The sequence below is a fragment of the Neovison vison genome, chromosome 1 (assembly GCF_020171115.1).
Source record: "Neovison vison isolate M4711 chromosome 1, ASM_NN_V1, whole genome shotgun sequence".
Taxonomy (NCBI): domain Eukaryota; kingdom Metazoa; phylum Chordata; class Mammalia; order Carnivora; family Mustelidae; genus Neogale; species Neogale vison.
Genome location: NC_058091.1, coordinates 101454848 through 101481825, shown reverse-complemented (window position 1 = coordinate 101481825; position 26978 = coordinate 101454848). Strand labels below are relative to the sequence as shown.

At 37.8% G+C, this 26978-nt stretch overlaps 1 protein-coding gene across 2 annotated transcripts in view; it reads left to right on the top strand.

Moving 5' to 3' along the window:
- The first annotated feature begins 6103 nt into the window (after positions 1-6103).
- HMGCLL1 (3-hydroxymethyl-3-methylglutaryl-CoA lyase like 1) overlaps positions 6104-26978 on the top strand; it is a 207000-nt gene continuing 186125 nt past the window's right edge. Inside the window, exon 1 of one of the 2 annotated variants that reach the window (XM_044253100.1) lies at positions 6104-6338. In XM_044253100.1, the coding sequence (XP_044109035.1) occupies positions 6231-6338 (108 nt within the window). In that variant the 5' untranslated portion in view covers positions 6104-6230. The remainder of the gene's footprint in view (positions 6339-26978) is intronic. The other variant, XM_044253089.1, reaches the window with a different exon arrangement.

The window sequence follows — 26978 nt, the reverse complement described above, 5'->3', positions numbered from 1 at the left end:
TTTTTAAAATCTAGATTCTATAACTGTGGCATTTAATGTCTTACATTCATCTAATTAAAATACATCTGTTACTATATGATATTATATATGTATACATTTTGATATTATATATGTATACATTTTAATTTTTGCTTTCTTTGGATGTCACCACTAGAATGGGAGACCCTTAAAGCCAAGAGGATATGTCACATATGTTTGTCCAAATTTGTTTTCCCACTAACTACTAAGCATCAAAAAGATCTCTTTAGTGAATTAAACTAATGTTCTATAGAAGTTGATATATTCAGGCTTTATAGATTCCCTCCAACTGGGGCAATATCACATATTCTTAACAGTGAACTGATTTGATTTGGAAAGAGGAGAAAAGATAGAAGGCGAAGATGTATTATTGAACACATACTCTGTGCAAAGCAAAATACCAAGTGCTTTGTATGTGTAATTGATATTGACTTGTTTTCTCATTCAATTCTGTTTGATAACAGATTCAAAAAATGATACTGTTCATGGGTAAGAGTAAATATAGTTTACCTGTTAAGGTCACATTTACTATGAACCATCAAAATACATCAAGTGATTGATACAAACATTTCTCAAATAGAGTCTGAGTTTGTAGGTAATGGAGTGGAAAGATACTTTATTGGCAAAAAAATTGGCAAAAATAATGGCTGCACTGCAGCCATTAATGAACTAATAATAGTCAATGAACAGTCACTGCATGTACCTTTTATTTTACAACATAGCTGCAAAGGTAATGCTTTTGGATCCTTCTGAATTAGTGAAAGAAGAAATAGACTCCTGCATCTGGAGAAATGTGGTTTGCAGCTTTGTTCCGATTTCTGTATCTGGTGCCAGGTATTCATCACCTGGGTGGGGTGTTATTTTGGTAAAAAAGATCTCATTACTTACTCTCAAAAAATGCTCTATTTCAAAACAATGCTATTGTTCATGGAACTTTGATTTTAGGGACGAAATGCCAAGAATGTTTTTAAACACACTGTTATCCTTCCCATCAGTTTAGATCAGCCAGACATAACATATGTGAGAAGTTATCTAAATTTTTGAGCAATAAAACTGAGATGATGAAAGCTTTGCTTCCCCTTAGGTATCATCCAGTGTTGGTAACGAAGTTGTTTTCATTCTTTCTTTTTTATTGTTTAAGGCTGGAGCACATTAGCCTTGTGATACTTGCCAAAGTTCTATAGCATCATTGTTTGAGACTCACCATATGTGTCTTTGATCCCTGCCCAGTAGGTACCTTGGCTACATGCCAGTTTGGCACTTATTACTATTACTATTTTGATTTTTTCACTTGCTTCTGATTTTATTCATGCTGTCATCATACAAACCCTTAAACAACCATCTTTGGGACCAAAGGGACTCACAGAATAACCTGTTTTAACTAGACCTTTCTCCCCCAAGAACTTACCATTCAAGAGGATTGATAGTGGTCAATCTACCCCATTTTGGGTTGACTGGCCTCTGGAATACAAACCCATCCCCATTCTATTTTTGAGAGGATATATCCTTTGTTTAGAATACAGCCAATGTACATCTATGTAATTTATTGTTGTCATTTTATATGGAGAAGAGATAGGGAGAGGGATGGGAGTGTGTAAAGAGAGCATATGGCTTCTGTTTAGTTTTCTTTTTTGCAGATGCATCAAAATATAGGAACTCTACCATGAGTTTTGCTGGTTCTCCAAGTTAATGTTCTCAGTTCATTTCACCATCTCCTAGATTTTACTTTTGCATTCCTAGAGGTGAGAGGAATTCCACGAACTGAAAAATATGTGCAAACGAAGTAATCATAAAGAAAAAAAAAATTCCAGTTAGAATTCTGATAAGTATGGAAGACTTAGCTGATGTGAGAGATGCTGGTCCCTCCCCTCAGATACTGATACCCAGGATATACCTAAGGACTAAATATTGCGAAGAAGCCCACAAAAGGGTAGAGGTCTTTATGGCCAGAGGTTGGGACTTTTATCGCATAGGAATGGAATATCCAATGACCATCTGAGAAAGGGAGCTAACTGAGCCAAGATCATGAGCCGTTGGGTCTCCAAAGTCAGTTCCATTTATATGAGATGGAAAAGGTTCACCTGAGCATGTGAGTGGGACGTGAAATCCCTATAAGAAAACTGAAGCTGAATTCCATTGTGCATGGTTTTAAGTTTCAGGTTCATAATGTTCTTATAGTACCCTAAGCTAAGATTTTAACAAAAAATAAATCCCAGAACTGTCACACCAAACTCATTGTAAATCCCCACCAAGCCAGAGTGAAGCCATTCTGTAGGGATGTATAAGTAACCCAGACAAGATACCCATTGAGGCAGGGAGCCTTGGGATACCTGGGTGGCTCAGTTGGTTAAGCCTTTGCCTTCTGCTCAGGTCATGACCCCAGGGTCCTGGGATTGAACCCCACATTGGGTTCCTTACTCAGCAAGAAGCCTACCTCTCCTTCTCCCTCTGCCTTTGTCTGCTGCTCCCTGTTTGTGGGCTTTCTCTCTCTCTGTGTCAAATAAATAAATAAAATCTTTTAAAAAAAGCCTTCACCAAGGATCAACTTATATTAGTAAATTACTAACAACATGAGGAAGGGCTTATATACGAAACAAAACTTTGTTAAAAACAGAAATAGAAATTGACAGAAAACCATTGTGGAAGATTTCCACCAGTGGTTTGTTTTTGGAAGATTAATTAGTCAATTTTTTATATAAACATTCACATGATTGTATTCTAGCTATCTATCTCCCTTTCAAAAATAAGTAAAAGGCTATGCTTTAGAAGATTATTAAAAATGATTTTGATTACATGTGCATGTAGGAATATTGCATAGCCATTAGCATAATAGTTTGAAAGAATTTAATTCAATGTTAAATGAAAAGGACAGAATAAAAAGCGGAGACAGAAGAATGTTAATTTATTTTCTTTCTGAGAAAATATGTTAAAATATTTCTAGCATTAGAGCGATGGTTGAATTCATTGACATCTTCATGAATCTTTTGTTTCCCAAAATGTGTATAATATGGAACAAGATTCAAATGAAAGTACAGCACGGGAGAGCCCTGGAATTTTGAGAATTGCAAATACTTTGAGATTTCTGCAGTTAACAAGTTTGGAAATAGACAGGAGATAGGACTGGAAAGATAACTAAAAGCATTCTCAAGAAAACTTGAGTGTCATTTTAATGAACTTCTCAGCAAAATTATGAGAAATCTCTAAGAATTTTAAGCTTAGAAATAGTGGTCATATATATATTTTCAAAAATTGCTCCGGCTATACAATGTGATTTTAGGAATGCAAAATAAAACAGAGAGCCAAAACCACCGTAGTGATAATAGCTAAAATTTATTGGGCACCTACTCTGTGCCAGAGACCATGTGTTCATAATTTTATATATTATAGCTCATTTAATCTTTGCAATAGCTATGTCAGGTAGGAAACTTTATCATTGCCCTCCTATACATAAGGAAACAGAAACCAAAGAACTTGCTAAAGGTCACTCAGTTTATAAGTGGTGGAACCATGCTCCCATCTCTGGTGATCTAAAACCATAGTGAGGGCTCTTTCCCTCACTGTGCTATGGTGGTGTCTTTCAAAGAGCAATGTGGCAGAGAGGAGTCAACAGGAGAACACAGAGAGACAATGGATGGGTCCAAGATGTTAATTAACATCTCTTCTTGAGAGATTGGATTTTTGGTAGCAGTTTATGGAGTGAAGGGATTCAAGAACAATTCAGGAAAGACAGATACATGTCAATGTTTTGAATGGGAAGTTATTTATATTCACTAGAGGAGGAAATGGGAACTTAAACTGCTTTTAATTTGCAATGATTTTTTGAATCTTCTTACATATGAAAGACTGAACTGCAGTGAAACAGAAATAGCTTAGTTCTGATGCACAATGATCATGAAACACCACACACTTTGTGATTTTTAGGAAGTATTTCCTATACTGCTCTGAAGAGCTCAAGTTTCTTAACCTGCATATGGGAAGAAAGAGCTACATTGCCCACCACAAGGATTTTCTGTATCTACTCTTATTTCATCCAGAGCTTTCCTGATTTGCACTAGCAGGAGTACATATTGAAATTTCATTCTAATGATAAAAAGAAAGCTGTATACTAATGTAACTGTAAAAGTTTATACATTTTCAGCATTCATAATTAACTTTAATATCAAACTATACCTTCCAGCAAAAGCCCATCTATTTTCATGCTCTTTCATTTGTGAGAGTTAACATTCTTAAGATATTTGGTCCTTATTATTGCTAATGATTTTGGTAATTACAGGAATTATAGGTTACATTTTTGATATTACAGCATTTTCCATATTAAAGGCATTCACAGTCTGTGTCAACAAATATTTTCATATTTTAAAGGCTTTTCTGAAAACAAAACAAAACAAAACAAAACAAAAATAAAAACCCCCAAACCCGACTATATTACTTCGGTGAACTATTTGGGATATGGCATTTTCTGAAGACCTTCCTATTTAGAAAACTACTAAGCAGTAAAGTTTACTTCTAGGTGTTCTTCATAGCAAAGGAACATATAATTTTGGCTAATCTCAGAAGTAATATTCTCCAAAAGTTTAAAGTTCACTATTAACTGTCAGAACTATTTCAAGTTTTAAAGGATTGACTCCATTCTGAAAGTTACCTTGTTTACTGTTTCTCAAATTGGTCCTTTTAAATTCTTTCAGAAACAATGTTTCCTATTAATAGTATTACAACAGGGAGAGAAAAAAAAAAAAGGTAATAGTCATTGGTGCAACCAGAATGCATTCATTAAGCTCTGCTAAAGACAACTTAGAATAGATTTAGCTCTGTTAATATACTCCTATAAAATAGTAACTTTCAGGAAAATAATAATTGGATTTTTTTTTTTTTGTACTTTAAGAGTTTTAAAGTCATCCAGTAATTGGGCGACTTCATTTTAGCAGCTCAGGGCATGTTCTCCAAGTTAACCCTCTTGGTCAAAGCTGTGAGGTCTAAGATTCCCTTCTCCTCTTTGCCTTTTCCAGTGCTGTTCCACTAAGGAACTACATGGATCTACATAATACCTCTCTTATTCTTTGACTGCTTTATTTCTATTGTCTGTGGAAGGTGGAAGTCTCACCATTCTCCCAAGCAGTAATGATTGTTTCCTTATTCTGGGTATTAAATTCCCTGTAAGTGTGTTTATATTATGTTTTACAAGACAATCTTTGGTCCTTTCATCTGGTTGTGCAACATCAGCCAGCTTCGGATTTCTATTTGCTACAGCGACAGGTAGAGCTGACTGGTATGCCTGGCCATGCACGCTTGGCTGCACAAGACTGTTCTTGACGAATGTCTGTTCAGTTGCAAGCTGCTGAAATCACTGTTTCAGAGTGGGTCCAGGTGATTTAAGTGTGCCCATGAAGGAGAGGTGGTAGGGAAATGGTCCTTTCCAGGACCAACCCCCTGCACACCAAAGATTACTCCTACTTTAATATCCTAAGGATTTATGTAGCATTTTTAGTCCCAATGAATTTAGCCTTTAGGCCTTTAACAATTTGGAGTCATGCATCTCTTAAGCAACTGGATTCCAGTTCAGTACTTAACTTACAGTACGAGCTTAAGGACAATTTACTGACTTAACCAAGTTACCTGTGACATTTCCCCCAATGTAATACTTTCTATATTTTCTTCTTTATTAGGTTGTGTTTTAAGCTTGCAAACGAGCTCAAAATATTTAAAAATAGAGCTTATTGTCATCAAGCATAAACTCAAGTGAGTTCAACGTTGGGCAAATCTACATTAAGCATGAAAGTCTGCCGCTGGAAACAAGCAACTCACCGGCACAAAAACGCATGCGCCCTTTCTTTTATTTACACCCTTTCTCTTAAGAGCTGAATCAGGTGAGAAGTCGGAAAGTGGGGCGTGTGCAGAGAGCCCGGCACGCTCAGCGCAGTAAGGAAAATGCGCCACACCTGCACATCCTTGGGCTCAATTCCTTTTCTTCTCGGGTTACCAGTGCCGCGGGCCTTCGCCGCAGGTGCCTCCGGCGCTCTTAGCCCCGGGCGCGGCCGGGAGTGCTGCCCGCTCCCCACCCTCCCGGCGCCGACGCAGTGAGCGGAGGAGCGGGGCTCGTGCTGGCCGCCTGTGGCCCGGAGGGGCGTGTTCTGGGCTGGCGCAGCTCGCTCGGCATCCCTCTCCTCCCGGCTCCTGGCGCCCTCCTATCGCCGTCTGCAGTCCCAGGCCCTGCCATGGGGAATGTGCCATCTGCGGTGAAGCACTGCCTCAGCTACCAGCAGCTTCTCCGGGAGCATCTCTGGATCGGGGATTCAGTGGCTGGGGCGCTCGACCCTGCGCAGGTACCACCTCGCGGCCCAGGGTGTCCCCACCCTTTTGTACACAGCCGGCTCTCTCCCTGTTATGTCACCACCGCACCCCAGGGCCCTCCCTGCAGCAGTTCCGTCTTGTTTAGGCCTCACCTCTTAAAAGGTTCCCCATCCTCTCTGTGCTGTGAACATGCAGACCCGCCTCTATAGCTCAGACCCAGCAAAATCCCTACTTGTGGCCTTTTCCAGGACGCCTAACGGAAACTGCTTCTTTGTTTTTCCCTTAGAGGGGCTGCATTAGAGAATACGCCTATCTGTAAGCATTCCTCCAGGGACAGTGCCTTTAATTTTCAGTTTCTTCCCTGTACTGTGTAACAAAGGGGACAATGTGTGGCAGAAAGAGGAATGAAGCCAGCATGTAAGGCTAGGAAAACATCATAGGATGAAATTATCTAGCCTATCATTAATTATCCTTAATGTTTTTATGCTTCAACACACTTGAACAAGCTTGAAGAAACAGCACTTTCAAAGCCAAATTGATATCCCCGTGATTCCGGAATGCCCAGTTTAATAGGCAACTTAATTGTATCCACGTGTTTGCAGCTTACTGCACTCAAACAAATGGGAGGTAAATGGAAAAAGAAATGCGCTTTTCCTTTTAAAGAGCTCAAAATCTAAAATTCCACCAAGTAGTAACAGTGACCATTGTTATGTGAATGTTAAAGCATGGGAAAAGGAAGGGGCAGTATAAGGGTTTCACTCTTTTTTTATTTTTTGCTGGATGCAAAAATGTTTGTCCCTGGTTCGTCTTGTAAATAATAATGGATTAATTACAATATTTCAGTGGGTAAACATAATTTGACTATGTGGCTTTGAATCAACTCTTCTAATACTAGGTACCCATTTTTCCTATAGTTTTACATTCAGCGTATTCTCAGTTTAGTGTATCAGTATGTGAAATTGTGATCTTCGTTCTACAAATAGTAATTCAGCATTTGTGCATTCTTGTGCATTCTTTCAAAACCAATCAGAAGATACATTGCTCCTCATTACTTAAAAGATGGCCATGGTCATCTGGCCTGAAGCCTTTTGCTGAAAATGCACGAGAGGGGAAGTTATTCTGATCATATGATCCCATGTCTATTGAATTTTTCTACATTATAATTTGATTTTTTGCTTTTATAATAACTTTGCTTTTATAACTTTTTTTTAACATTCCTATTCAGTCTGTTATAGAATCAGGAATGCTCTTTTTATTCCCTAACTCTGAGACTTTACATGATGTTTGTTGCTGTGTTAATACTGTATTTCTCTCCCTCATGTTCTGATTTCGTGGGCCATGGGGGCAGTGATGGAAGCTTGGCTGCTACCTGAGGATGTCTGCTTTGCCCTTTTAAGATGTAGAAGCAGGGTAATCAAAAGTGACTATGAGTGTGAGAAATAACTCTACCTTCATGAAATAGTGACTTCTTCCCCTGACTTCTTTGCCTGGGAAACTCTTACTCATTTTTCAAACACAGTTTAAATGTCACTTCCTTTAATCAACTCTTCGCTCCACCCAGAGTTAATGCCCCATTTCTGTGCTTCTATGGCATTTTATGCATCATTCTTTTTCAGTCCTGCTCATTGAATTATAGTTTTTTATATGTTGTCTTATTTGACCTCCGCACCGTTGACATCTGACACTTAACTCATTGCAACTGATCTTCCTTGGCATCTGTTTAATAACACCTGTAAGTGCTTTAAGCCAGGCGAGTCTCGGGTTTCTTGCTCTGGCACAAGTCAGACTCTGTGACCTGTTGCTGTCCGGTAAATGACCAGGTTCCTCATGACTTTGTATCCATACTCACGGTTTCAGTTACTATTTATATATTTGTGTCCTCCAGATTTATATTCCTATCTCCCTCTTAGGCTGCAGTCCTGATGTGCAGCTGCTCACTGGACATCATCACTTGGATATTTCAAAAGCAGTTCAAACTCAACATTTCCAAAACTGGATTCACGTTCTCCATCCTTCAACCCCAGACCTTCCCCAGTACTTGCTATTGTGAGAAACCATCACAGTCTGTTCAGTTTTATACACCACCAGGCAAGAACTCTTCATTTTCATTTTTCCACATCCGAAGTATCCTTAAGTCTTGCAAATTTAGTTCTTCAATTTCTCTGAAATCCATCTCTTTTTCCCAACGTTTGCTGCTACTACCAACTTTATTTTATTTTATATTTATTTTTTTAAAGATTTTGTTTATTTATTTGCCAGAGAGAGAGAGAGAGAGCGTGAGCGAGAGCTCGGGAGCACAGGCAGGCCGAGTGGCAGCAGAGGCAGAGGGAGAAGCAGGCAAGGAGCCCGATGTGGGACTCGATCGTAGGATGCTGGGATCATGACCTGAGCCGAAGGCAGCTGGTTAACCAACTGAGCCACCCAGGTGTCCCTACTACCAATTTTAAAATGGCAGTTGCAGTCCTTCTGCAACCCCCTGTTCATGTAGATGGTTGGGAGATGTTGTCTTTTTCGAATGGAATCCTGCTGATCCCTCATTTTATAGCTTGGTGTGCCTTTCCATTACTTTTAGGAATGAATACCAAAACTTTCAATGTGTCTCTAAAGCATTCTCCGTTATTTTCATTGCATCTCTTTGCTCATCTTAAGGTATTGTCTTGTTCTTGCCAGGTGGCCCTCTTCGAATTCCTAACAATTCTTCCTCTGGAGTCCTGGTCTTTCTGTTTTCCCCTCTGCTGGAAAGATTCTTTTTAATGAATTAACTTATGTTCACCCTTCAGATCTTAACTCAGATGTTACCTTCTCATCAGTTCTTTCCCAGACTCTTAAAGCAAGCAGCTCTTGTTATCCTATATGGCTCAGTGGACAGTTCTTTATATATAATATGAATTACATATTTATTTTTGTGATTATTTGATGTGTAGTTCCCTACCAGAGCCTAGGCATCATAAAAGTAAGGGAAATATCCACCATTCACAGCAACTAACAGAATGTCCGGTTAGTTTTTCATGGCCAGTAAATGCTTACTGAATAAAAACATGATTGAATGTTGATCTCATGGCTTATGGGGACCATGAAATTCCTCGTAGCACTTGCCAAATCAATGATTGGTACCTTGTGGTACCCTGATAAATATTAGTTAATGCTAATGTGATGAGAATGAATACTTGATGTCAATACAGTTTGGTCTTCATGATAGAAGATGGATATTACTACTGTTTGTGTCTTACTTTTTCATCTCACGGGGGCTAGTCAGTCTTTGATGGGGAGAAGAGTTGAAGATAAATTCTGGGTGGTGCTGATGAGACAGCACTGTGCTTAACAAGTCAATATAAAATCTGGCAGAGAGCATCGTGAGCAGGACCTCTGGAATTTGAAACAATTTGGGAACTGTTGGGACAGATAGAATACTACATTTTGAAAGAATCCTGTGCTAGGCAATGGAAGATTGGAAACCTAGATCTTTTTCTGCTACCAGTTCATTCTGTGACTTTGTGCAGGAAATATCCTGGCTAGGTCTTAAAATTTCAGTTTATGCATGAGAGATAATAATATATCCCTGATAAATTATGAGGATGAAAAATACTGGAGTTGTGTATGTGTGAAAATAGACACGCATACATTTGAAGTCTAACAATTTATTATCCAATACAGAAGAGGTGAGTGAATAAAAGGTTTATTGTACCACCACTCCACTAATTAAATTTTTGAGTCTCTAAGTTTTTGCTAATGACACCGATTTTTCAGAAGATTCCTTTCATAGAGCAGGTAGTTAAAATAGATTGTCCTATCATTCAAGCTATCTTTTCAGGCCTGTTTTATTTTCTATGTTTGTCTCTTTTAAAATAGGGATGAAGAAGCTGGCTTAATTGGTATATTTCAAGATTTTGATTAAATGTAAGGTACCTGGTAAAGTAATTCCTTTTTGATTTGCAGGTGCTGCGTAAGCAGTAACTAATTTTTTTCATATATTAATACCCTATTGTGACAATAAAATTCTCCAGGGCCTAAATTCTAATACAATATTTTAAATGCAGTAGATGTATAAAAGCAAAATTGTAGATTATGTGATATTAAACATATGGTTATTGTACATTATATCCTGAATGATTTTAAGTTACATTTGCTCTCAGCAAAAATTATGGTTCAAAGAAAGTATTTGGTGTTAAAAGTTTTTGAGACTTTAACTTAAATATATTTCTGCATAAATTTAACTCGAGGATAATGTGACTATATGCTTTTTAATCTGTAGCTATGCAGTTGTTAGTACATTTGCTAAAAACCTTAGGATGACTGGGGAAGAATTTTCAGAAAAGAACCAACGTACCATTCCATTGTTTGTTGTTTTTTTAAATTTGTCTTAAATGTTCTTTTTTCCCTCTTTTCCTTCTATTATGCTTTCCCCCTTTTTTTCCCCTTTTATAGCTTCTTTTGAGTGATATGCTTTTATTCATTTTCCCCCTACTATAACTTGTTAATTATATGCTGTTTTTACTATACTCTTAGTTGCTATCTATAAGATGTCAATACATGACCTGGACTTCTTAAAATATTATGTAAATTGGTACTTTTGCAACTTATTAAACATGCATAATATAGTATTTTAGCTCCATTACTGATTCTGCTTTTTATATTGTTGTATATGTTAATTTTATATTTGTTATCTGTATGTATACAGTTGATAGACATTTTATATTAGAATATTCTTCTTTCCTTTGGTCTTCATTCCTTTCTTAATCTGCATCTTTCCATCTGAAATTATTTTCCTTCAGCTAGAGGTAGTTTTTTTTCCTATAGTCTTTAGTAAAAATATGATTTAAGTTTTGTTTGAAATTACATTTATTTTGATATTGATGTACATAAATGCAAGTTAATATTGGCCATAAATATATATGCCATATAGAGAATTAAAATGCATGACAACAGCACAAAATGTAGATAGGTACAATGGAAGCCAGAGACCATGAAATGAACTATTAGTCTTATTTTTGCTTCTTTGATGATAGTCTTCTCACTGTCTTTGGTTTCCAACAGTATAACTCTGATGTATCTAGATTTAATTTTATTTGCATTTGCCAATGGTTTGTAGCATTTTTTGGATGTACGGGTCCATGCTTTATTGGCTTTCATAGATTTTAGAGAATTTTCAACCATTTCTCCTTAAGTATTACTTCTGTTTCCTTTTTAATCCATCCACTTGGGTTTATAATTTGAAAAATCTTTAAACTTTCCCTGTGCTCCATCTATTTCTTACATTCATTTTTGTATCTTTCATCCTTTTGCTCCACGTTCATTCTGAATATTTTCTTCTCACTTGTATTCCATTTCACTAATTCTCTCGAGTTGTAATTTTGCTGCCAATCTAATTTATTGAGTTTAGGGGGCACCTGGGTGGCTCAGTGGGTTAAGCCGCTGCCTTCGGCTCAGGTCACGATCTCAGGGTCCTGGGATCGAGTCCCGCATCAGGCTCTCTGCTCAGCAGGGAGCCTGCTTCCCTCTCTCTCTCTCTCTCTCTGCCTGCCTCTCTGCCTACTTGTGATCTCTTTCTCTCTATCAAATAATTTATTGAGTTTAATTTTATATTTTTGTGTTAATGCATTTCTGTTATTTTTTTAAACCACTTTTTTGTTCTTTGCCACAATTTTCCATCTTGCCATGAATTCTTGAGTATTTATCAAGGTTATTTTAAGTTCCATGTCTGATAACTCCAATATTCAGAACTCTAGTGGGTCTGATTTATATATCTTTTCTCCTCAAATGCTTACTGACTTTGGGGTGTGTGTTAAATACCTGAAATGAAAATTATAGACCTAATTTGAGACACCTCAAATTATCCTTCCCCAGAAAGGGTTCTTTTTTCCCCCTTATTTTCCTACTTCCCCTTGTTTGTCCTCCCCACCCCAACCCCACCTCTGGCAACAATCTGTTCTCTGTATCTGAGTTTGCTTTTTTTAGATTCCACATATAAATGATACCTCACTGTATTTGTCTCTCTCTGCCTGACTTATTTCATTAAGCATAATGCCCTTAATGTCTACCCATCTTGTCACAAATGAAAGGAATTTTTTTAAAGCTAAAAAATATGTATGTGTTTCTATCTATACTACATCTTACTTTTCATTCGTCTGTTGATGGACACTAAAGTTGGCTATTATAAATGCTGGTGCAGTGAACACGGGGGTGCAGCTACCTTTTCAATATAGTGATTTCCTTTCTTCTGGATACTTAGAAGTGGAATTACTGGATCATATGGCAGTTCTAGTTTTAATTTTTGGAAGACCCTCAATACTGTGTTCCAAGGGGCTGCACCAATTTACATTCCTACCAATAGTACAGGAGGCGTCGCCCCCCACCCTCCAGTATCCTTGCAGCACTTACTTGAATTTTTTAAAGTAGCCATTTTAACAGTTCTGAGATGTGGAAGGATTATTTTTAGCTTTTAGCAAATAGTAAATATAAGGATAGATTATCTTAAGCCAGTCAGATGCTGAGCTGATTTGAGTCTGGACCTACTTTATTTGTGAGGCTTTGTCTTTCTCTCTTCACCCTTTTATTTTGTTTCTGTTCATTGGTTCTAACTAAAAAGCCTAGGATGTTTACCTGGGTGTCTCCCGGTTGGGACCTAACATCAAAGTATTTTCTCCTCTGCTTTTAAGGCTTCTAAAAGCTCTGATGATATTTTCAACTGCTGATACCCAATTGGCAAATGTTTCAAGAGGAAGTCATGGTCAATGTTGGTCTTACCACTTTGTCTTTTTTCTGCATGGTATATTGGCCACTTAAGTACTCACTGCCTTGGCAATTTTCTAAGGCTATCTAACAAATGTTTTCATTAATATTTTGTCCAGATTTTCTGGTTGTTCTTAGTTAGAAATTCACTCTGTACAAGCTAGTTGAAATGCTAACAATATAAGAAGGAAAATATAAAAAAAACAGACAATTATGCAATGTGATTAAAGTTGTAAAAATACATTAATTTACCATATTATAAAAATTTTGCAGTAGTTGTATTCCAGGTAATATACAAACTGTTTAGAGTAACTATTTACCTTCCCAGCCTTATAAGATATAATTAACATGTAACATTGTGTAAGCTTAAGGTGTACATCTTTGACACACTTACATACTGCAGGATGATTACCTTCTTAGCATTAGCTAACACCTGAGACCCATCACAGAATTACGATTTCTTTTTTATGTTAAGAATATATAATATCTATGTCCCTAGCAACTTTCAAGTATATAATGCAGTATTATTAACAATAACTATGCTATACATTAGATTTCCAGCACTTGCAGCCCAAAGTTTGTATAGGGTAATAATTTAAAGCTCAAGATTGGATGCTTTATGAGAAAGTAATACTTCGGGGCACCTGGGTGGCTCAGTGGGTTAAAGCCTCTGCCTTCAGCTCAGGTCATGATCCCAGGGTCCTGGGATCAAGCCCCACATCGGGCTCTCTGCTCGGCGGGGAGCCTGCTTTCTCCTCTCTCTCTCTGCCTGCCTCTCTGCCTACTGGTGATCTCTGTCTGTCAAGTAAATGAGTAAAATCTTTAAAAAAAAAAAAAAAAGAAATAAAGTAATACTTCATGGAAAAACAGGCTATTCCAATGGTTTTCACTATAAATAAAAATTATAAAAAGAAAGAAGATATTTTAAAAATAAGAAACATTATGCTCAACTTCAATATCGGGCCTTTGAGAAGCAGTGTGCTCTTTACTTCTTCACTGTGACATAGTTCAGTAAAATTTACTGAATGAATCAATGAATGATTAAATGTGTAGTCCCTTCATGATATTTTGTGTCTTTTGATAAAAGTTTATTTCAGATCTTTTCTTTTTTTTTATGGACATAGAGTTGGTGGTAAACAAATTTTATTATTTTCATAATCTTTTGCATTGCCTTATTTCATTACTGGTTGATTCTTTCTCTTTGTTGATTCCTAATCCTTGTAGATTTGCTGATCCTCTCTTCTATATGTGTATGTTTGTATCTTTGTGCATATGTATGACATGCTAACAACTGTTTTTATTTTTTGAACAGAAAATCCTGTATTTGTTTTCTAAATTAACATTGTAATGTTTTTATCTGAATGTATAGCTCCTGTAATTTTAGTTGTCTTTAAAAAAAAAAGTACCTTAGGACAGTTCACATCTATTTTTCTGTCATTTTGTTTTAAATTGTGTCTCTAATAAGCTAAGCTGCTTATCTGATTGTCTCTATCCTTAATTAGGTGAATTTACCTTGAATTATGTGTGATTACATGTGACTCTTGATATGTTTATCCTATTTTTTGCTGTATCTATCAGCCTCACTCACCACTTTATATTTCTTATCTTTGAGGCTTTATACATTTTTTGGTGTCCTTATTTTAGATTTAAGTTAATACGCTTGTTTAGAACAAAAGATGTATTTCACAGAGTGAACTCATTCATCTTGAGGAAAAAGTCTGTTTCATTATTACTACACCATGAGTCCTCAGCTAGCATGTTACCAGGTATATTGCTATTCTCAAGACTCTTTGTTAACCTAAGGTATCTCACAGGTGGAAGTAGGTAGAAGTAGGGGTCTAATGACTTGTAGTACTGATGAAGATTATGATTTTATTCACGGGCACAATGAAGTTAGAAAGTTGAAAATATTCATGGTCAGAATCTTAGTAAGTGAGCAGTCACAAGCAATAATAAGTCCTATGTATGACTATGTGAATTAATAGCTCAACTAAAGTAAAATCCAGTAAATTTCAGTGGAAACCTAATATTGGATAGAAGTTTCACCAGGACATTGAGTAAACTACCAAATAATGTCAAAACTGGGAGGTAAGAAAACTGGCAAACTAAGTTCTAGTGGCTTCGGGATATAAAGGATACAAATCCTCAAAAAGGGTTAAAGGACCATATGGCCAAATCACTTGGATCTCAAAGGAAGAGAAGTTTTTGTACAAATAAAGGGCTACAGTTTTCAGGAAGTAATAGCTGCAGATGCCATCCATACTTCTGGTCACTAAGCAAGTTCTAGAAAGATAAGCAGTCTCTATATGAGAGGGTTACCGGGCAGATGCTTTCTGTAGGGGTGATCAGGTCTTCATTTAAGGTCAGAAGATGATGGGAATAGTCCAGTAGAGGTTGTGAATGTGGTGCAGCTTGTACTACAGAGCTGAGTTTCCAGATGGAAAAGGAAAGAACTTGAGTTTTCACATAATGAGAAAGACAGAGAACTACATGGGGTTCTATAGAGAAAATAGATGGTTGTTGGAAGTAATAGAGGGGGAAATGACTAAAGACTATACAGGATTGCAAAATAAAGTGGGTTACCCTGTGTTTGATTCCCAATGGTCTTGGGTTGGATGTGGTTCTCTTTGGATTCTCCACATCAGCCAAGTCCTGGCTTTATTGCCTTTCGAGAGAGTCCTCCTCTTTTGAGCATGGAGACTCCAAATCTTGGAGTCCCCTTTAATTTGAAGTGACTCATACGTACTTTTGAAAAAAGAAAAAGAAAAAAAAAGAAAGCTTTTTGTCAAGTTTGTTCACATGGTGATTCCCAACTCATGAGTGCTGAGACCAAGAGCAGAAAGCCTGATGTTTGTGGCGTGGTCTCTGTACCGCTGGGAAGAATGCTCCCGTGCATACTTCATCACATGCATACTGCATCTAAGATGCGGCCTTCTTACTCCTTGTTCATATTTTACTTTTTAATCAATTAAGATGCATTGTTTTGTATGAGTTTTCTATTTAGAGTACTTCTATAGTTCTAGAGCTACCACTGTGGAGGTTATCAATAGGTGCTAGGTCCTGCCTAAATGCTTTATGTACAATACCTCATTTCATAATCCCAACAACCCATTTTATAAACTGAATAATCGGGGTGCAGAAAAATAAAATAATTTGTGCATGGTCCAACGCTAATGAATAACAGAGCTCAGAAGGAAATCCGGCAGCTCTAGTTTCAGAGTTCCCAATGTTCACTACTAGATCGATGTTTTCTCGGCTTTTCCGGGTGATAAGAATCACCTGAGGTGTTTACTAAATGTACCAGAAATTCTGATTCAGTAGCTCTGAGATCGAGCCAAACTATCACTTTGTTCCTTTTTTGTTTTGTCTTAATTTTGAAAATCCTGTGCTGGGTGAAACAGCCACCCCTCTCTCCCTGTATCTGCTTTCAGAGGGTCTGCTGTCCTATCATGTTTTCCCTAATCTATCTTTCCAGAGCTCCTGGCCACTCTCCAGGAAAGACTCCAATGAGTTTCAACTTCCCTTCTGTCCTCTTTGAGGTTGAGACTAGAGTTCTGCCTGGAATAGAATTGCATTGGATACAAAAGGAAAAACAACTTGGTTTCCAATAAATTTCCTGTTCCTTTCAATCTCCAATACTTTCTGTCCTTGGATTTCTGTTGGCTCCTGTATTTCTTGCTTTCTCTTATTCCAGCTGGCTTTCACTTCCTTCCCTCCCCCCCACTCGGTGTTCTTGTTTTTTTCATTAGCTGCAAACTCCTCCAAGTCTTCTGGCTTTCTTTATGCTTATTCACTCTGTGCTGTAACTTTCCCTGACCCTTTCTTCTCTCCTTGTCTCTCCCTTTCCAAGTTTAGCTTTTATTTTTGTTTCTTTTTTATTTTTCCTCCTCACCTAAGGGGCTAGACCGTGCAGAACCATGACTTTATGGGTCACTCTCATGGAACAGATCATGGTAAAAGAGCTAAAGCAGAATCATGCATTTGGGGGATATAGTTTTAACAGAAATTCTGATTTGAACGTGATTGTCCAACCTGCTTGCAGCCTACTAATAAAAGCAACATACAGAATCCCTGTTTCCTCCTGCCAGTCCCTCTATTATTAATCTAAGTGGGAGATGCAAATTGGCTGTGGCACAGGTGAGCAGAATTTAACCTCTGGAAATACTTTGGTCAAGACTACAGGTAGAAGATTACTACATAGAAAGGCCTTAAGCAGGACTTGCAGTCTTCATTTGTATGCTTCTCTGTCTCTGGCGTCCAGATTATCTTTGTGTCAGTGGATGCTTGATTTTGTTATCCTTGATGGATAGCTACATGGTGAGGCTTTAATGAGACCATTAGGACATTTCTGAATGTTGGTATATATTCAGCCCTACAGACCCTAATCATAATTACTCAGCAGGCAGGAGTTGTCTTTAAATTACCAGAAATTTGCCATCTTCCCCTTTGGATGATCTTCCTTTTCTGAGTGATCAGAATTCATTCCGAAGTGAACACGGAGGTGCTGTTACATTTCTTCTACATCTGACCAATTTGGGGTCAATTTTTATGTTCTTTTCTTCAGAAAGTAATACTGGTGGGCAGATCTTGTTTCCAAAACATGCATTCTGAAATCAGACTTTATATAAAGAGAATTTTATGTGAAGATAATTTAGAACATCGTTCAAGATTTTAGATGTTTATGCTTTTAGCATAACATGTTTTATGCCTCATTTATATGAAAGTCTAGTAATAGTGTAATGGAAAGCCAAGTAGTGGGAAGGCTCGCTGAAAAATATAAAATGTAACCAAACTGCTTTCTACATCAGTGATTAAGGAATCAGAGCTGTGCATTACAAACATGATTTTGATAAGAGGAGCTGATGTTTCCTTCCATGGATTAGAGAGAGGAAGGGCTGAGCTTTGGCTCTCTGATGTTGGCAAGGTGCTAAGGACCCTACTGGACAAGAAGGGGAGATAGAACCACTAGAAATTATGTCCCAACAGCACTACTCAGGCCACATTTTCATTTTCCATTTTCCATTGCTGTCTCCCAAAAGCTCATTTCTTCATCCTGCTTTTAGTCTGAATCCTGCTTTTCCCCGCATTCCTTGATTGCGATTCAGTTACAGATGTAAGCCTGTAAATATGTTCTAATGCAGGGGGGTCAGTGAGGATGATAACAGGCTTTGTGTTGGAGGTATATGGGAGGTCAAATGGGATTTGGACAGATAGGAGGCATTCCTGGTCAGAGTATGATGATTGAAGATTTTTGAGCAGGATTAATACAATAAAATTCATTTAGTTAGGAATATTTCTGTGTTTGCGTATATACATATCAACCTACATCTGTATCCTCTATCTGGTCTATTGTCTCTTACAGGGAAAAAGAATTTAAAGGCCTCAATCCTAACAATTGCCTTACTAATTGTCTTCATGTTTGATTTGAAAATGGTTGCTTAGTTTTGCAAGTGGTGAATCTTATGCGTGTTTAGCTTATGTCCCTCACCTCCCCTAACCCCAATTCCTGTATAGGGCTTAGTGGGCCCATCTTCCACTGGGAAGTAGAGTTCCCCACCAAGTATGTTTGAATAGATGGAAATATCTCCATATTAAATATACAGAACACTCATGAAAGAAATTGAAGAAGACACAAATAGATGGAAGACCATTCCATGCTCTTGGATCGGAAGAATAAACATTGTTAAAATGTCTATACTGCCTAGAGCAATCTATACTTTTAATGCCATTCCGATCAAAATTCCACCGGCATTCTTCAAAGAGCTGGAGCAAATAATCCTAAAATTTGTATGGAATCAGAAGAGACCCCGAATCGCTAAGGAAATGTTGAAAAACAAAAATAAAGCTGGCGGCATCACCTTACCTGATTTCAAGCTTTATTACAAAGCTGTGATCACCAAGACAGCATGGTACTGGCATAAAAACAGACACATAGACCAGTGGAACAGAGTAGAGAGCCCAGATATGGACCCTCAACTCTATGGTCAAATAATCTTTGACAAAACAGGAAAAAATATACAGTGGAAAAAAGACAGTCTCTTCAATAAATGGTGCTGGGAAAACTGGACAGCTATATGTAGAAGAATGAAACTCGACCATTCTCTTACACCGTACACAAAGATCAACTCAAAATGGATAAAAGACCTCAACGTGAGACAGGAATCTATCAGAATCTTAGAGGAGAACATAGGCAGAAATCTCTTTGATATCAGCCACAGCAACTTCTTTCAAGATACGTCTCCAAAGGCAAAGGAAACAAAAGCAAAAATAAACTTCTGGGACTTCATCAAAATCAAAAGCTTCTGCACAGCAAAGGAAACAGTCAAAAAAACAAAGAGGCAACCCACGGAATGGGAGAAGATATTTGCAAATGACAGTACAGACAAAAGGTTGATACCCAGGATCTATAATGAACTCCTCAAACTCAACCCACACGAAACAGACAAACACATCAAAAAATGGGCAGAATCAGACACATGAAAAAATGCTCATCATCATTAGCCCTCAGGGAGATTCAAATTAAAACCACATTGAGATATCACCTTACACCAGTTAGAATGGCCAAAATTAACAAAACGGGAAACAACATGTGTTGGAGAGGATGTGGAGAAAGGGGAACCCTCTTACACTGTTGGTGGGAATGCAAGTTGGTGCAGCCTCTTTGGAGAACAGTGTGGAGATCCCTCAAGAAATTAAAAATAGAGCTTCCCTATGACCCTGCAATTGCACTCCTGGGTATTTACCCCAAAGATACAGATGTCGTGAAAAGAAGGGCCATCTGTACCCCAATGTTTATAGCAGCAATGGCCACAGTCGCCAAACTATGGAAAGAACCAAGATGCCCTTCAGCGGATAAATGGATAAGGAAGATGTGGTCCATATACACTATGGAGTATTATGCCTCCATCAGAAAGGACAAATATCCAACTTTTGTAGCAATATGGACGGGACTGGAAGAGATTATGCTGAGTGAAATCAGTCAAGCAGAGAGAGTCAATTATCATATGGTTTCACTCATTTGTGGAGCATAACCAATAGCATGGAGGACAAGGGGCGTTAGAGAAGAGTAGGGAATTTGGGTAAATTGGAAGGGGAGGTGAACCATGAGAGACTATGGACTCTGAAAAACAGTCTGAGGGGTTTGAAGTGGCGGGGGTGTGGGAGGTTGGGGTACCAGGTGGTGGGTATTATAGAGGGCACAGCTTGCATGGAGCACTGGGTGTGGTGAAAAAATAATGAATACTGTTTTTCTGAAAATAAATAAATTGAAAAAAAATAAATATACAGTATTTTTAGTGCTAGACTGGGAGCTTCTTAAGAGAAGAAACTGTATTTTATTTATCTCTCTGTTATCCAGGAGCCCTAATGATTCAGATCTTTTTTTATTTTTTTTAGATTTTATTTATTTATTTGACAGAGATCACAAGTAGGCAGAGAGGCAGGCAGAGAACGGCAGGCAGAGAACCCGATGCGGGGCACGATCCCAGGACCCTGAGATGATGACCTGAGCCGAAGGCAGAGGCTTTAACCCACTGAGCCACCCAGGCACCCCAAGACACAGATCTTTTAAAAATGTTTCCAGAACGAAATTGTTTCTGCGTGTTAAACATAACATTAACACCCACAGGACAAACTTCAGGTGCTTTCAGCCAAATTAGCAGACTTTATGATCGACACAAGTAATATCAAAAATAGTACATTTGTAAGCTAGAGTTAGTAGTTTTAGCTGTCCTGTATTATTTTTCACATTGGACGATAACGTAGATTTTAAATCCACATGCTAATTTTGTTTTGTTTTTTCTTTCCTGGCTAAGAAGGTAGAATCTAGCTATTCATTCACTTTCCATATCTCTGTTTTTACGGAGTTAATTCACACGGTGTATAATATGCATCTTCTCAGGACTCTGTTTTATGGGAGAGGGGGGTAGGAACATTGAGGGGTATAATGATACCCTCAGGGTGAAGCAGCTTCTCTATTGCAGTGTCTAAGCCACAGTCTCTGGTTTTGGATTCAGTGTTTGGGCTGAATATCCCACTGATAGTAAGCGCATCAAATGTCACCTTACGCTCGTTAACTTTCCAAGTCACGCTTCCTTGGATTTGTGAAGTAGGGAAATGCAGATGTCAGGAAACTTTGACTACATAAAAATGCCTTTAATACAAGTTTCACTCTATGAAATCAGCATTTCATAAAGCCTTCTTGGTGAACTTCATTAACAATCAACGGGGTCTAGGAAGCTTGGCAAACAAGGAGGCAGGAAACCCCAACGAGAACATGTCTGTCAGACGTCTTTCCTTCTGGGGCTTCCTTCCAAATGTTTTTGGAGCTTGAAGGAAGTGGAGTGGCTTTCTGCCACCGCTTTCATACATCTGTAACCCACTGAGTGTTCGGAGTCTGGCATTCACTTTTTAAATTCTTTCCTCAATCTGTATTTATTTCACTGTGAAATCGAAGCTAATCACATAGGTTAATGTTGAAGTCCAAATACGAATCTTATTTTACTTAGACACAACTTCTACTTTCTGAGAATTGTGATTTAAGGACTGAGAATTCTCAGATTTTTTAAAATGCTACGGCACTGTTACAAATCTTGCATTTTATAGAATGCTGTGGACCTGGTCAAACCTAAAAAGCTGAGGGCAATTTGGAGTTCTGTTTGCCTAGGTTTTAGGGCTGTGTTTAAAAGACATTTGCAAGACCTGTGGAGAAACAGATGTAGTTATTCAGAGTTTCACTCATGAATGTCTGCTATCGCTTAGTCCCCATTCCCTTATGACATGATTTTAATATTGAATATAATTCTGCTAAATGTATGCTCTAGAAAATATTGAAAGAAAAACTTGAGCTCAAGGAGATGGAACATAAGCCTCTGTAAGTATTCCTCTCTAGAGAGCTAGATCTCGTAAATATCTATTTGCTCTTAAAAGAATGCATACAGATATTGACCTTTTGGTGAGAAAGGAAGAGTGATAACTTGTTAAATAGAATGTCAATCATTTGTCTCAACCAAAAATTATTATTCAGGGGCAGTGGTATCATTTTAGTATACCTGCTCTAGATTTCCAACTGATTTACCAAATGGGACAAATGAAAGAATACAGGAGATATAAAATGCTACATAAACTGTTGATAGAGTATTATTAACAAGAGTTTGGGAAATCACACAGCATCAGTATATTCTTTTTAATATTTTATTTATTTCGTGGACAGAGAGCTGGAGAGAGAGCAAGAGCGAGTGCACAAGCAGGGTGGGTGGGAGAGGGGGAAGCAGTCCCTCATGTGGGGCTGGATCCCAGGGCCCTGAGGTCATGACCTCAGCCTAATGCAGATGTTTAAGAGACGGAGCCACCAAGCGCCCCTCACACAGCATCAGTACTATCAGTACTAGCAACCACTCTTTATCAGATAGGAAACTTATTCCAGTGACTTTGCAAAGGGCTGAACTCTTAGATTTGCGTAAAGCGGATCCTGTTACCTCACTTTTAATAAGAGGAAAGGGAGGCTCAGAAAGTTAATAAAAAACTCCTCAGGCCACATAACTAGTAGAGGCACTGGCCTTGAACCTATAACCATTTCCAAAGCCAATACTTCTTATGCTACATCCTCTTAGTCTGTAGAGCAGTAAGGTCTTCATTTGTAAGAAAATTGCTTTGTACTCATTTATTGTAACTTCATTTAACATAATTAGGAAGGTTCTAGATTAATCTATCATATTAAGGAGGGAGATTGCAGTTGGTTACAAATGATGCGAAATGATACAGCTCACCGTCCTTCATTAGTTCATTTTGAGACTTAATATTTATTTACTTTTTTAAAGATTTTGTTTGTTTCTTTGTTTATTTGTCAGAGCACACAAGCAGGCAGAGTGGTAGGCAGAGGCAGAGAGAGAAGCAGGCTTCCTGCCGAGCAAGGAGCCCAATGTGGGACTCGATCCCACGATCCTGGGATCATGACCTGAGCTGAAGGCAGAGCCTTAACTCACTGAGCCACCCGGTGTCCCAAGACTGAACACTTAAAATCCAAGGTAGATGAATCTGAAAGAATCCTTCTTATTTCAGAGAGAAGTTATTTAGACTTTTTAAAATGATGCCGTCATTCCTGAATCTTTCATTACCATCCCCTTTCACTCTGTACCTGACAGCAGCACTTCTTTTACCCCTGTACTCAGGGAAATGGTTGTATAGGATATTTCCAAGAAATATGGCCTTTCATAGTTTTTCAGTAGGTAGCTTAAACTTGGGGAAAGTACAGTTGGCTTAAGGTCCTACCAAAAACTCAGAGTTTAGGTAAAATTCATTGTATGCATACCAAATACTATGTGTGTAGACTTCACCTATCATTTGAAAGTTCCTGGCTAAGTTCTGTTGGAAAAATCTATTTCCTTTAACCACTGCATCTTTATTCTGTTTTCTAAGAGGTCATCTAAAACCATAGTGTGTAGAGTAGAACCACGCCAAGGTACAATAAATGGAACAAAAGAAAAAATCTCAGTCACATAAAATGTGCTGAAGTGCTATTGTGAGGTTCATAAAAATCTTTATTAATAAGACCTGGATTGTTTAAAAGCATAGAAAACAAGAATTTTCTGCTTGATACTGAAGGTCAGAAAGTAAAGATGATGAAACAAATTGTATATAATTGATTATTGGATAAAAAAGATAATGGGTGAGAAAGAAAAAAGAAATCACATGATCATAAGACAGTTGTTCTAGCCTTATAATGTGTTCCTAAGAGACAAACCTCAAGAGGTTTCCATTTGAGAAATGAGGAGCTCAAGAACCGGTCACATTATGACCGAACATTTGAGTCGAATTTACACCATCAGGGTGCACTTATTATGGCTTTGCTGTCCTTCCATTTCTGCTCAGCATTTCTAAAAATGCCAAAGTAGGGAACAGTGAGGTGGCCTGTTGCTGTCATTCCTTCTTTCTCTTCGCCACTGGGGCTGGCTTTGTTCTTTGGGAGCATTAGGTTCTAAGGCTGCAGGACTCACCTCTGAGGAAGCCACAAACCTCGTGAGTTTTGATGCCGCTCTTCTTTTACTAATGGAGGCAAAAGCAAAAGGAGACAATCAGCTTCTTTATAAACTGTTGGAAAAGGAAAATAAAAATGATTATTGTCATTAATTTTGTATGAACTCCTGTTTAACTGGTTCTGATGAAACCACAGGCAAAACTTGGTATCAAATTAGCTAATCACTCAAACTACATGTAATAACTTTCTTTTGTTTTGTGATTCTCATTGTCATTGGAGACCTTATTTATTACCCAATAGGGATAAGAGAAGATGAATGCCAAGGGCTCTTTTAGGAAATTTGAAATGTTTAAAATATACTGAGGCAGGGTGCCTGGGTGGTTCAGGGGTTTAAGCCTCTGCCTTCTGTTCAGGTCATGATCCCAGGGTCCTGGGATCGAGCCCCACATTGGGCTCCCTGCTCAGTGGGGAGCCTGCTTCCCCTTCTCTCTCTGACTACTTGTGATCTCTTTCTCTGTCAAATAAATAAATAAAATCTTTAAAAAAAAAAAAAAGACCAAGGCACGCTAGACAGTAGATACATCCTTAATTCCTAGGCAGGAAAACTATGTGTGAAAAATTAAATTTGTGCCTAATCATTTGTAAAATATACGATTCTCCTAGGTGATAAAGACCACAGGAGTTCCAAACCAGAAAAAACGGAGCATAGTCTTACATAATTCTGTTACTTGTATTACTGTTGTGGCAGAGTAAATGGTATTTGGCCTGTAGGGCATATGCTTTATTTTTCACATTTTGGCTTTCACATCCCTATCCGAACATATTAATACTTTCAGAGAACCCTAGCTGATAATTTATTAGTTTCATTAAACATTTGAATACTTTCTGAGTGCCGATACATTTCAGTTGCTCTAATTTTCCTGAAGACAAATATTTATAGCTCAAGAGTTTGTTCCTGTGAGTAGGTTTAGCATCATCTGCAACCGCATATACCTACTTGCTGAACATCACCCAACCCATGTCCAGACATGTCTGTGAGAATGTGCATCTCCATGTAGGTAGGTTTAGGTCTATGGATATATGGACGTTCATATTTCTTATTGGTGGGTAAATGATCATATATCACATGTTTTTTGGAGTTGGAGCACTCAGGGGAAAATGATGAGCTGAGCCAAGAGAGATTAAGAACTGGAACAATTGAAGGCATTGTGTCTGGGGCTGATAGAAGAAAAACTGGGAGAGACCACTGAAAAGTGGGCATTTAGGAGAAGGCAGGAGAAGGCATCTATTGGTATGGAAGCTTCCGCAGTGCCTCTCATTTATCCCACCCACAGCCTTGTAGTTGACTGCTTGGCTTTTTCTGCTGACATCTTTGAGTGTCCTTGAGAATTGAATATATTATCTCGAACTTTCTGATAACCACTATTTGTTATTACCACTGGTATTCTGTCACTTTGGACAGTAGGACTTCCTCTTGCCATACCAAATCTGTATAAGTCAGCCATTGATGCTCCAACTTTTTCCCTCTACAAGGACTGAAAACAAGCCCTAGAGGCCAGATGGCCTGGTGGTGGGGGCAGCAGATCCTGAGGCCTTTCCTGAACAAACACCTCCCGTTCTCTCAAGCTAATCAGCATTAACCTAATGACTCTATGTTCCTGTCAGTGTGCTCTAATATACGTAGATGTTACCAATATTGGTATTTCAAATACCACTGAAAATTTAATGAGTGGTAGAAAAATGTTTAAATGACTTGGAGACTTTATAAAGAGAGTTTGTAGAATTGTTTGTGATTCTAGTGTTACGGTTTACAACTGCATCCATTAATTACTCTAGCATATGCTGAGAAGACCGATTTGGAATGGTCCAGATGAGGAAAGAGAAATAATTTTCACTTAGACATGAAATAATGGTCTTTGAAAGGAAAGAGTTAGGAAGCTATGGAATGAGGATAGTTATTAATATAAGGATTGTGATTTTAATTTTTGTTATTTTTACATTATATTGGCAGAGGGATTTAACTGATTTTATAGTTGATGGTGGTAGGCTCTTAAGCATGATCATATAGATTTTCTTTTAAGTTGGCTTAAGCTAGACCCATGGTTCTTAAATGATGTCCTTGCATCAATAACATCACCATTATCTGTCAGCTGGTTAGAAATGCAAAATCGTGGACCCAGCCTGACCTAATGAATAATGACTTCTGGAGATGGGCCCAAGAAACTGTTTTAATAAGCTCTACAGGGGATTCACATGCACATGAAAATTTGAGAAATACTGATCTAAAGGAGTTGCCCATGACTAAAGGCCATTATGATCTATACAGGAAACAGCTGGAATGAGGAGGCTTGAGGTTTGTCTCCGTCTTGTAAGGACCTTATTTCCAAAAAAGAATCTCCATTAACTGAGGTTGTAAAAAAAAATAAGATGGAAGTTTTAAAAAGGATTTTATAAGAATATGTTTTAATTCTATTCAAAGTTATTAGTATGCAAGTTCTAACCAATAATTTTTAAAAACATTGAATACCGTTCATTTAGAATAAGCAGTTTGTTGGGATACTTGTTTCCCGAATAAACTGAATAAATAATGCTGCTGAAATGAACTATTTATGTACAGAATAAAATTAAACCTTATTGAGCAACCTGATAAATTTTGATAGAGACTAGGCTTCCAAGTAGAAGCTTACTTTGCTTAGCTGGAAGGCATAAAGACTAATTAGTCATTTCATGTAACCTGTTTGTTAACAGTTCCTCTGAGGGGAAATTGAAAATAAGCCTTTATGGTTTATTTTTTAATGGAAATTGAAAAAAAGAACATTGATTTATTGCCTAAAATGGCTGATAAATTTTGCATCCAACTTTAGCAGAACTGTGCACATTTTTTTCTTTGTTTTGATGTTTCAGTCTGCAGATGTTAGCTGTTTTTGTGAGGAAATAATGGTGTTAGCTATGAGTTTTCTTGGAAAGA